Below are 12,079 nucleotides of genomic sequence, written 5' to 3'. Positions count from 1 at the left end.
TGCACACCATGGGCAAGAATGTTATTTATTTGGAATGTTCATTTGTAAGGATTTATCATATTTTTTCCTGGTGAAATGACTACAAAGTTTTAAAAAATGATATACAGATTTGACTTTGCAGTGGAACTTCTAGAAACCCAATAAATGTGGGGTAACAATTTTCAGCCACTTTCTTTTTATAGTAGACTTAAATCATATTCTATTTGCGATCAAAATGATTTCAACTCCAAAGCTATGAAATACATGTATTGAGTAAAGTTAACCTCACATTTTATTACATTCCAAAGCTCATCAGCAAGCTCGGTAGAATTGTGAAACGATCCTAATCATTTAAATCATGTGTTGCAGAAGGGAGACATGGAAAACAGTTCAATGTTTTGTTAAAATCACCAAGTTAATGTGACATTCTTGCCCATGATTAGTGTAGCCAAACTTAACTTTACGTGAATTTGTTTAACTGAAGCACCCCCCCACCCCGAATGACTGACCCACATCCAAGTCGTCAAGGATTTCCATGGAAACAGAATCTTTGGCTTGGGAGTAAGACCGACATGGAAAATGTCATTGTAATATCAGCTGGACAGACGCTTAAATTCCAGATGCTCTATATTTTGTTTGGGTGGAGTATCGACATTGTTAGAAGGCTCTCAAAATATTTTTTTACTTGGAGATCAATTTTGCAGCTGGGTGGTATTAATAATTAATATTAGTGCATTGATCTGTTTTATTTGCCTTACTCGACAGTGTTGTTAGGCCTATAAAATATTAACATTAACATAGGAGTGCAACTGGATAGATTTCAGTGCTGTCAATGCATAGTTTGTCCAACAGAGGTCGCACTGCGACTCCCCATTTGGATCATACCAGGCAAGTGGTCAGTCTATGACAAACGTCACTTGTGAAAAATAATGTATCTACATCTTTGATTCCAACAAATTGCTAGATTTTGGGGGTATTTCATAATGGAGATGTGCTTGTGTTTCTATAAATATTGTGCCTAATTTCTGAGACATATATCAAATGAACTGACATCTTTATGCATTATATATATGTTTGTCTGTGAGGACTAGAAAATATACCGTTCCAGTATGTGTTTTGAAAACGATATGTAGAACACTCATTTGTTGTGGTGCAGTGCTTCAATGCATCATCCTGAGAGGTGTTTTTAAAATGCTTCTTATTCATTTGCTGAGAGCATGAGCTCCATGTTGCTGCGATACTGCATTCAAGTGCATCAGCATACGGCAGCAGTACAACTAACTCAGTTTGACACTCGGCTCTTTTGACAGTCATCCCAAAGGACTGCAAAAGCTTGTGCTTTGCACTTTTCTCCTCACTGCATCGCTTCGGAGAGTGCAGGGCGAGGGGGGTGGTGGAAAAAGTGTGTTCTGATCATCAAAGCAACTCACAACATAAAAATGTTTGGTCCTGCTTTGTGACTGGCACATTTCTGACTGCATCAGAGAATGAAAATGATGTTGCTGTGGTAACAGTGAGGATCGCCTCAGCAGCAGAAAAAGCTGCAGTGACTCAGCTGCTTGTACTTGCAGACCAACTCTGCCTGGCAACGCAAGCTGCGGGACACAAAAACCAAGCGAGTGAACAAAAATCTGCAGATGAAGCCGTTAAGTGGCTTGTGCACTATAAGCTCTTTTTGTAATGAACGCTCGAATTCCGCCGCAATGGGCTGTGGAAAAATAGATGTAATTTAACTATGATATTGGTTTCTAGGTTTTGTTGTCATTGTTGATTTTGTTGTACAACTTTTGGTTTTCTTGCTCCGCTGACTGTGCCACCCTAGTTCGAACTGGAGAGATCTAGATACAGTGACTCTATAATGTCGCTATAGTGACGCCTTTCTTCCTCAACCATTTGCTATCTTTTTCCTCCACACATTTGCATGCAATATGATATTCATCCATATGTGTATATATTTATTAAATTGGCAACCATATGTAGGAAAAATGCTGTTTACAACTTTAGAAACATGTGCAACACAAGTCATTGATTCCAGTGATGCCTAAATCTGTATAGAAAACATTCAAGACATGTTGGGCTGTTTTTTTAAAAGGACAACATTTTACATTATAATTGCTTGAACAAGCAGTTGGAAAAATGGATGGATGAATAAAAAATAAGTAAATCATTAGCAAACTGCCTATTTCGGTAAATGTGTGAGTGTTCGGTTAACGCTTAGTGCAAAATTCAAATATCCACAAACTAAATGACAGGTGTAAGTTAGCAGCTTGGTAATGCCATGATAACTTGAACAAACTAAATAAGCTTTTGTTGTTCTCATGGGTGTTTGCTTTTAGAATTATACAATACACTTGTTTGTACAGATAGTGCTTTTAAATGTATTCAAAGCACTTAACCAAAGACCTCAAAGCGCTTTTTTCAAACCCTGACCCTGGGCTGCCACTTTTGTAATTGAATTGTGTGCCTTGTGCAACCCTGATTATGTCACCTGGCAAATGCTTCTCTGTTACAAGTTTAAACACGAGATAAAAACTTTCTAAAAAAAAAAAAGAGAAAACAAGAATCTAGCACAATCAGTTTTCTCTGCCAGTCTAGGACTTTGGTGTAATAGTCATTCAAGACTCTACTGTATTCAAATTCTTTGGTCATTGGTGAGACCCTGACCCGCTTGACTGTTAAATATGAATATGAGGCTAATATGAAAAACACCTCCATCCATTTTCAACACCATTTCCCATTTCCTCTTTTCTTTGTATACAGAGAACCCCTGCAAGACATTGGGCCGGTCCATGCAAATCAGTGAATAATTGATGCCCATTTAATTGCATTTATGTTTTGTAGGAAATCAAAGGGTTACTAGAAAGGGCCAAAAATGTATGTTTTGATGGTTGTGCCCGTGATGTCATAGAGTCAAGTGTGTTCCCAGAGGACCGACCAACAACAGGAAGTCGTTGAGGCCGAAAAGGCAGCTGCACTGTGGGAGGAAACAAAGAAAGGGAGAAGCCAAGTAGAGGGTGTCAATGATGACAGTGAGTGCCGGGCTGTGAGTCTTGTCGCGCTTTGCGAGTGCAACATCAGTGCAGAGAACATGAGTGTGGCTTTTAAGTGTCAAAATGACACTTTCAGTCCTGCTGGGGAAATGTCAGCAAAGAGTCAGCTCAGCAAGAGACAGCTTCAGCACACCAAGTAAGTTGAAGTGATATTCTGGATTGAATTTGTTTTTTTTAACACTTTTGGGAGCAGTAACTTCTGATGAGGTTTGTTTATAAATGTTCTTTTACACACTTGATCGTAACCTTCAAGGAACATTAATCGATTCATCGACAACTAATTGATTCTTGAATTAGTCTCCTCGGATTTTAATAATCGAGGAATTGTTTAAAGACATTTTTTTAACTAAAGAATGTCCAAATCGTCTGATATCAGGCTCTCAAAAGTAATAATTCTCAGATTTTCCTACTCCTTCATGAAAGTGGACTGCTTTATCTTTTGCGTTTCATCAAAAGAAGACCTTTTCAAACATGTTTATTTTTTTTGATCACTAAATTATACAAAATAAACAAAAAGATTATGTTATTAAACAGTAAATAGGGAAAAACTGGTTTTAATACACTTTAGTATGAGGAAAATTGCATTTGATTAATCAATGATTATTCCATTACAAAAATATTTAATAGTGACTAGTAAGGCAGAAAGTTGGGTGGTTTTCATTAATTACCTAAGGAAATCTTCCATTTTCTAAAGATTGATTTACAGTGACTGATTTGTCGAATGATGCATTTGGCTTTGTTGTTTCACTTTCCTTTGTGTGTTTATACGTAAGCCATTTTAATTGTTATGAGCGATATGGCTTGGCAGTACATCCTTCAAAGTGTAAAATGAATTGCTTTCAGAGGGATGTCGCTTCTGAAATATGTCATTGCTAATCTCATTCTGCCGGCGCATTTCCTAAATTTATGCTCATGTGAACTCTGCGACTTCAACTTTTGTTTGTATGCAAATATTCAACTTGGTTATTGACTTCCTCCTGTCTAGGTGGATATTAAGTTTATGTATTTTTTAATGCTACTAAAACTTTGTCATGTGTTTGTCACGTATTTCAGTCTTTATTGTAAAAACTGCATAGCAAGAATCTATAATTAAGGATTCTTCCTTCTGCTTCATGTTGAAATTTTAGTCAGACACATACTCTTCTCAAAATGCTGATGAGCAGGCACTCTTCTGAATCCAGTTGAACAACTGTCAGCTTCCAGAGTTTTCTTTTATTGTTCCCCAGCCAGTGAAACAAGTGAGAAGTTCCCACATTGAGCTCGCAGCTTAACACTCACAAAGTAAACTGCTGCCGCGCACAGACTTTACTCACAGTCTACCCAGAATCCCATTTACCAGCTGAATAGTGCCACAAATACAATGTCACACCGGAGCATCTGTCTGTTCCCCACAAATAAAGCAGCACTTATTTTCCTCTGCTTGGTGTGAATTCTACAAATAGAATAAATGATCAACTGTGAATGCAGATTTTCACTCGATATTGCCAAGGTCACAGGAATCCTAGCCTCATTGGCTAAAGGGATTTCCTGGTTTAATGCTGCCCAATAGAGAGAAGGTGGGAGGTCAGCATGATGTGCTTCTCTCAGACAGAGGGGGTGACATCATCGCCGTGGCATTGCTGGTTGCCAAGGAGAGAGAGGAGTAGAAAAGATGGGGTTCAAAAAGGGGGCACAGTGTTTTTAAGATGGATCCTTGGAGTTTTGTGAGAGCTGAGCAACATAAAAACCTGAATTCATTTGTCCCATCGGGAGTATTATTGTCTGTGTTAAGGAATCCTGCTGGTATTTTCCTTCATGCAAATGTGAACGTTTTGGCTCGGATGCCGTAATCCCCTCAATTTGCATGATCCTATGGGCGGGAACAAAGATGTCTTCCCCAGGCAGTTTGTGCGTGCGTATGTGTGCATCTTTTGTTAGTGATAATTTCAGCTTTGTAACAGTCGCGCAATACTGCATTCTCCATAGCAGACACATTTGTTTTAGCCACCATCAGTCAGATAAGTTGTGAAAGACTTGGTACTATTATGTTGTCTTGTTTTCCCTATACTCCTTGACCAAAATTGGCATATTGATCAGATTTCAACAGCATTTTTGCATGGCTTGCAGATAGAGATGATGGATTTCCCTCTGATGGTGTAGCTTTAATAATTCATTAGCAGCTACATTTCGGTGTGCGTGGTGTTTGTGCGCATCTCTTTATGATGCTGGGGCTGCGTTTCACAACCTTTATTGAGGCAAATCACATATTTCTGTTGAGGAAAATATCGAAATTTTCTCTAGAGGGAAATACTAATCGTATCTTAGGTTTTATTGAGTGAAAATGAACAAAAACACAATAGTTGCTGTTAAAAGAAATCTTCCCAATTGAATAGGGCGATGTCCCACTACATACCTGATGATCTCTCTTGGTACCATGGCTGGGAACTTGTAACAATGGTCTTGTGAGTGTGAAGTCAGGCGTGTGGGTCTGGGTGTACGTCGTCGTAAATGTTTCAGGTTTACATCTGCCAACTGATGGTTATCCTTGGCTCGCATCGAGCAGGTCCATTTGGTTGCACCACTTCCTGCACCAGTGTCAATGTGCACGTCATATAATGGCCCAGGGCAACATCTGTATACACATGCAAGCTTCCTCATGACACTTGTGCCATGTGTCAAATAGCAAAGAACGTTGTGTGAGTGCCTGGGAACAGCAACTCCTATTTTGATTTACAATATTTAAGTGAAAAGTGTATTCTTTTTAATTTTTGTCTATATGGCCCACTGGTATGTTTAATCATAAAACATTAAGTCACTTATTGATTGTCCTCAGCAGTTTTTTTTTCATCCAACCGTCTACTCATTCATGTGAACAGGGACAAATGAAGCATATTCAATTTTGACCCACGTCTGGCGCTCCTCATGATTAATACGATGCACAGATGGTCCAAACTATATTACATAATGAAACTGTCTAATAACATTACCTCAGGTGGTATAATAACTATGAATGAAGGTATATACCGATAGAGCATATGGAGGTCGTTATGTATTTAAAAAGTATTTTAATTGCTTCGGCACACGCTCATAAATTTAATTGTGATTAAAGGGGAAATCAACCCCCAAATTTTTCTTTGTGATAAAATGTTCTGCGCAGCCCAACTAGTCGAACACAATGTTCTGATTAATGTTTTGTTTGTGGAATATGAGTTAAATTGTTAAAATCCACCTGTTTTTATCCATCTCGGGGTGGCCGTTTTGTCACTTGCTGGCGACTGAAAATGACATTGTATATTTTGCGCAGGGCTCGAGTCAACCAACCACGGCGCATTAGTTTTCTGAAGTGAGCCGTGATTGGTTGTGACCTGAGACCATTCATTCTTAAACCAATGAGTCAAATTCTAGTGTTTTTTTTCCATGACAATAAATACATGGTCTTTTTAAAAAAAAATAATAATAAATACTTTTAAATGATAGCCATGTTGTTACTGTAATGTGCAAAATTGCACCCTAATTTAGGACCAAACTCCAATGTTGTCCAGTGCACCGCAGATGGCCGCTAGTTTGTTTTTGTGGTCTCATATAGACAGAAAAAGGTGAGTTTTGGGAATAAGCTGCCCAAGATTGTCTTGGAAAAAGGAATTTATTGCTCTGTCAGAAAAGTTAATTCCATAGAGGATTTCCACAGGAGGGAGGTTATAGATTTTCAGACTCAGATCCCTCAGTTATTGGCTTTTTTCAGGCCCCTGCGGGATCCCAATTGCATGTCTCAAATCTGTTCTCATATCTTTTTTACTTTTCCATGGTCATAAATGACATCTTCTGATATACTTGTCTTTCATGAGCCAAGTGCATTGAGTTCAACAAATCACCCAAGTTCTGGTTGATATTTTGACATTCTGCACGGGTGTGTGTTTGTGACTGTGTGTGCATGCGTGCGTGCGTGCACAAAATCAAGTGTGCGTATTTCATGCTGATAATCCTCTTATGGTCTGTGCAACTGCAAATTCAGTCACGGACAAAATACCCAAATGTGAGCTTTTGGATACACATGCAAATTACTGCAATTATGACTGAATGTTAAACATTTTTCCCCCCTAATAATGAAATACTTGATCATAATCCTGTTTTGAGATTCCTATCTTGAGGGCATCACAATCTGGTTCCCACTTAGTGCATTCAGCAATAAATAATTCTGGCACTCCCGGCTACATATGTTTGCATGGAAAATACAAATCAAGCATGTCTGTCAACCCTCTAGGTGTGAATTTGTCTCAGTACAGGGTTGCAGGTTGTGTGTAGGGAAGTGTCTAAGGGGAGATAAAAGGGCGCAGGGCAAGGACAGCGAAGTAGATCCTGTCTGGATGCTGCTGACATCTCCTGAAAGCTTTGACCCACTTCCAAGTCTCCTCCCACCCAAACATGCTGCATACTGAAGCAGCTCAATGTCGATGTGCTGTGAAGCATTGCGTGCTGATGCTCAAGAGGGAGGGTGTGCCTGCGATGAAGTGGCGCATGAATAAATTGTGTATTCTGCCATTGCAAGGTGAATGCGAGTGCAGCGGGTTTGCCGACAGAAATGACCTTGACCAAAGTCAAAAGAAGAAAACTGCTGCACCTGCACGTTTATCAACACCTGCGCTTGTTTACAGCAATACACATGAGGGCCCAAGCTGAGGAATGCCAATAAACTGAGGAACGTTGTTGGAAAATGTGCATTGGACGTTCAGACAGCCAAGTGATTGGAAGGAAGTGGGGGAGACATTCACTTAGTCACAGCTGGTACACGCACAGATTTAGACAGATTACGAGCAAGAAGACACATTTTTTCACATGCACACACATTAGTGTATCACTAAGTAGGTATTAGCACAGTTTTCGGTTTTGGACGGAGTACTCCGGGAGTATTTTAAGGCATTGTTTGCAGACAAAAGGGGAGAAAATGTTTAGTTGGGAAATAGTGGTCAGTTTTAACTTTGGTCGACAGAGACTGACATTCATGTGTTAGGTTTGCATGAATTATTACTAATCCAGTCATAATTGCACATTAAATTGCGATTGGAATATTGGCGTATGGGGGGGGGGGGGGTCTACTACATGGCATGTGGTACTACATTGAAAGCACGCAACTCTAAATTGGGAAGCATTGCCCAAAATATGGGTTGAAGCTTTTTTCGTAGATTATTTCTTGAAATTTACCTTAAATAGAAACACAGTAATCTTATCCCCATTCAACAAAACTATGGTATCAATAAGGTGACCAATAAATGGACACCTCAAACGGCACAGCTTTTATCAAAAGTAATTTCAAGAACATTTCAGTGTCAAAGAAGCATTCTTTGTTAGTTAGAACGGACAATACTGCACTCGAGTCATTATGATGTTGCAGATGACAGCATTGCTTTTGTCTTTGAAAAACAGTCACTGGAGACACACACAAACACAAAGGCTCAGTCATAGCTGTGTGTTTTTTATGTGATCTCATTTGTCTTGCCTGTTTATCTCATTAGGATTGCTTGCGATAGCCTTTACAAGCACGCTCATTATCACCACCGAGACTATCTTGCTGCGTTTGTGTAAAATGTAAAGGTCATGGACATCGAGTCAACGTATCTGCCTTTCACTTCCACTGTTGGTGTTTGAGTCAAATGTTGAAAAATGACAAAGTGAGGCAAGTTTACAGTAAGATAATTGTTCAACTGGAAACAAACATGTCAAGTTTATAATAACTGGTAGTTGAATATGGACCATAAGAACAAAAATGTGTCATTATTTTCAGCCAAAGGTTCATGTGTTGCCTTTTTGCATTTCCTTTGTTATAGATGCTGTGAGTGCAGTAGCTCGCTGTCCCACTGGTACTATGAAAAAGATGGACGGCTCTTCTGCAAAAAAGATTACTGGGCCAAGTTTGGCGAGCTGTGCCATGGCTGCAATGACCTCATCACCACTGGCCTCATTATGGTAAGAGGATTATACAGCTAACACTTATCTTTCCTTAACCTCCAGGGCCTCGGTTTTTACAGTGCATACATTTTTGAAGATGTGGTAACTGGCTCAAAAATTCCACTTTCTTATCAAATTTGAATAATAAATCCTTTTTGGGTTTTTGCTATTGCCTGATATCGTAGACGAGAGTGTAAAAATGAGGATTAAATTTGCCAAGTCTGAGTTAAGATAAGCAGCACCAATGTAATGAAAATTATTTGCATTGTGTGATTGCAGCATTAACACTTTATAATTATAGAGCTCAAAAATATGCTAGACTTTCTAATATAGTTTCTGAATAGGATTATGGATGTGCGTTTGTATGTTCTCTGACCAAGGAAATGGATGCCTCAAATAATACAGACTAGATTCACTGCACATGATGAAATATAGTCTCCTCCTTGACATGTGTATCTCCTTTGCAGTGCAATCTCAATAATGTAACATCGCCGAGTCTTAAGCGAATTGGGGATCATCCCTCGTCCTGTGTGTCCTTCTCTGGTTTATTGATCTTCTCACAAAGACAAATTATGTCTTTGACTTAGACAGTATGAGATTGACTTTCTATTTTTCCACTGAATTCAGCAGAAGTCCTTTTATTTATGCACTCGCCCAATTGGCATTCATCTTGTTCAAGCAAGTAATTTTTCAAAGATGCTGTCACTGATTTTCATTTATTCAAATTAAGCATGAAGTGGCATATTTGTGGTGTATTACTACCATATCAAATTGGTAAGCCCAGAAAGATGTAACAGTGCCCCATTGTAATGCAATTTAATTAAGAATTAAATTAAATTTCATGGTGCAACAAAAAAGCATTGGTGCAGCTACTATTTTCAGAAGACTTTGTGACTTCAAGTGAAGGGCAAGTGGTTACGTTTGTTAATTCTTCTGGGGGGGGGTTTGTTCCACTCAACTTGTAACGACATCACAAGCTTGCAATTTCATCACATCCTTGCTTTTCTTATCTAATAATGAAATCAATCTAATTCACAGGCTAATGGACAATTGAGACACTATTATTGCCTCAGTCTGATTTGTTTCAGCCAAATTACAATTTATTATCTGTCCTCATCTTAAAACAACACGCATTATTCAAGAGTCTAGACAGTTGAGTAAATGAAAGTGGCTCTTGGGAGACTTTTTTTTTTTTTTTAAACGCTTTCGTCTTCCTGCAAATAAAGTTGGCATAATGGGGCTTTGGCTGCGTTGTGAGAGCCACTTCTCATTCATTTAAGATGTATGTCAAATGTTTGCCAATAAGTCACCCCGACTTACATACAGTAAGCACTGTTGAGTAGATATTCAAATGTATACAATAAAAGTTAATATTATTAATAACAGATTTTCTGTTGATTTAGCGCACCTATTTTTTGGTCTATAAAAAAAGCCACAAGATTTTTTTCTGCTCAATACATCACTAGCATCGAAGCAGGAGTGCATTGCGTTCATCCGGCTTTTCTCATCGGCGCCTGGAGAGAGCAGTAACTCACTTGTCAGACTCCACTCAGGTCAATTATGACCTTTCCTGAGGATGTATGTGCTAAACTGAGACTTTCACTCTTGTAATTTAATTACCGTATATCCTGTCCCACCCTCACTATGCTCTTATTGTTTTGCTTTGAGTCGACAAATCTGCAGACAGAATAAAAAAACGCTGCAAAGTGCAAAAAATAATGCTGAGCCATGGTATTTGATTTGTACGTCAGTGATTCAGGATGATGAATTATTTCCACTCTTACGGCGCCAGGAAAAAACCTTTGACCCTTTCTAAAATTACTTTTTTGTTTGCATAATTCTCCTTTTTTTTATCATTTAAGAGCACCAAACAATAAAGATCATCGATGACCTAAGTGAACATAAAAATTTTCAATGGTGATTTCAGCTACCTGGCGCTGTGTGAATTGTCACCTAAATTTCATAAGTGGTTGGCCCATTCTTAGTGGCAACAACCACAATCGAGCATTTTCTATAACTCATTGTCATTGAGTCTTACACATACATTGGGCCAATTTTGGCCCAATCTTAGAATTACTTGAATTCAGCAACACTGGAGGATCTTCAAACATGAACGGCCTTTGCTGTATTATTTTAACTTTACTTTTGTTTATCCATCTATTTGATGAACTTAACATAAAGTGAGGAAATTATGTAGAAGAAAAAAAAATTCAAAATACCTTTTCATGTCACGACCGGACATTATTGTTGAGTTTATCCATAGTGACTTTAGTTTAGTTATTTGGTGCTATCCTATCAGTGCTGTTGCATTTAAATTTTGATACTTTCATGGGATATTTTTTTTTCCTTTTTTTTGTTTGAAAGTAGTGAGCGATCACATGCCGCGCAAGTGACATCATGTACTTTCCCCGAGTTTTTTCTGTTTTGTTCTGAAACGAACGTGTTGTGTGTGTGTCATCGATCATTCAAGGACAATGGGGAGAATAAATTGTGTACTGCATATCATATAAATGAAATGCTTTAAAGGTCTGCTTGCAATTAATTGAATGTGTTTCCATGACACAGCAAATATAAAATATTTTAATTTAAAGGGCAAAGTAGCAAATGCTATATCATGTGTTAGTCACAACATGTTCATAAGTAAATTATAAGCCATCAAATATTTAGTTTAGTTTAGTTTATTGTTTAGCACATATTATTACAGCAATAACAGTGCAAGGAGGGAGACAAAGCCTAGGGCTTGTAGAGAGCTCCACTCCTGTTATATATACAACAAAGTGCTGTGTAGGCAAATGTCTCTCAAGTGTTTGAAAAAAAAAAAAAAAAAAAAGCATAACAAGCTAAATATTAATTCATCATATTCATATCTGTATATATACATATGTGTGTATATATATATATACATATATATATATATATATATATATATATATATATATATATATATATATATATATATATATATATATATATATATATATATATATATATATGTATATATATATATATATAAACAGATACACTGTACAAAATAAGAAACTAGCAAAACAAAATAAACACTTAGCGATGTTTAAGCAATCGAAGAGACACCAGGTAGGAATAACTAATAGGGAACAGAAGTGCGAACA

At 37.8% G+C, this 12,079-nt stretch overlaps 1 protein-coding gene across 2 annotated transcripts in view; it reads left to right on the top strand.

The window, feature by feature from the left end:
* Window positions 1-12,079, top strand: part of limk1a (LIM domain kinase 1a) — a 29,626-nt gene that overhangs the window by 3,217 nt on the left and 14,330 nt on the right. Inside the window, exons 1-2 of one of the 2 annotated variants that reach the window (XM_037267935.1) lie at window positions 3,027-3,165; window positions 8,831-8,969. In XM_037267935.1, coding sequence (XP_037123830.1) covers window positions 3,068-3,165; window positions 8,831-8,969 — 237 coding nt within the window. In that variant the 5' untranslated portion in view covers window positions 3,027-3,067. Of the gene's footprint in view, window positions 1-3,026; window positions 3,166-8,830; window positions 8,970-12,079 lie in introns of those variants that run through there. The other variant, XM_037267934.1, reaches the window with a different exon arrangement.

Source organism: Syngnathus acus, chromosome 13, assembly GCF_901709675.1.
Source record: "Syngnathus acus chromosome 13, fSynAcu1.2, whole genome shotgun sequence".
Classification (NCBI taxonomy): domain Eukaryota; kingdom Metazoa; phylum Chordata; class Actinopteri; order Syngnathiformes; family Syngnathidae; genus Syngnathus; species Syngnathus acus.
This window is presented reverse-complemented; position numbering and strand designations above follow the sequence as displayed.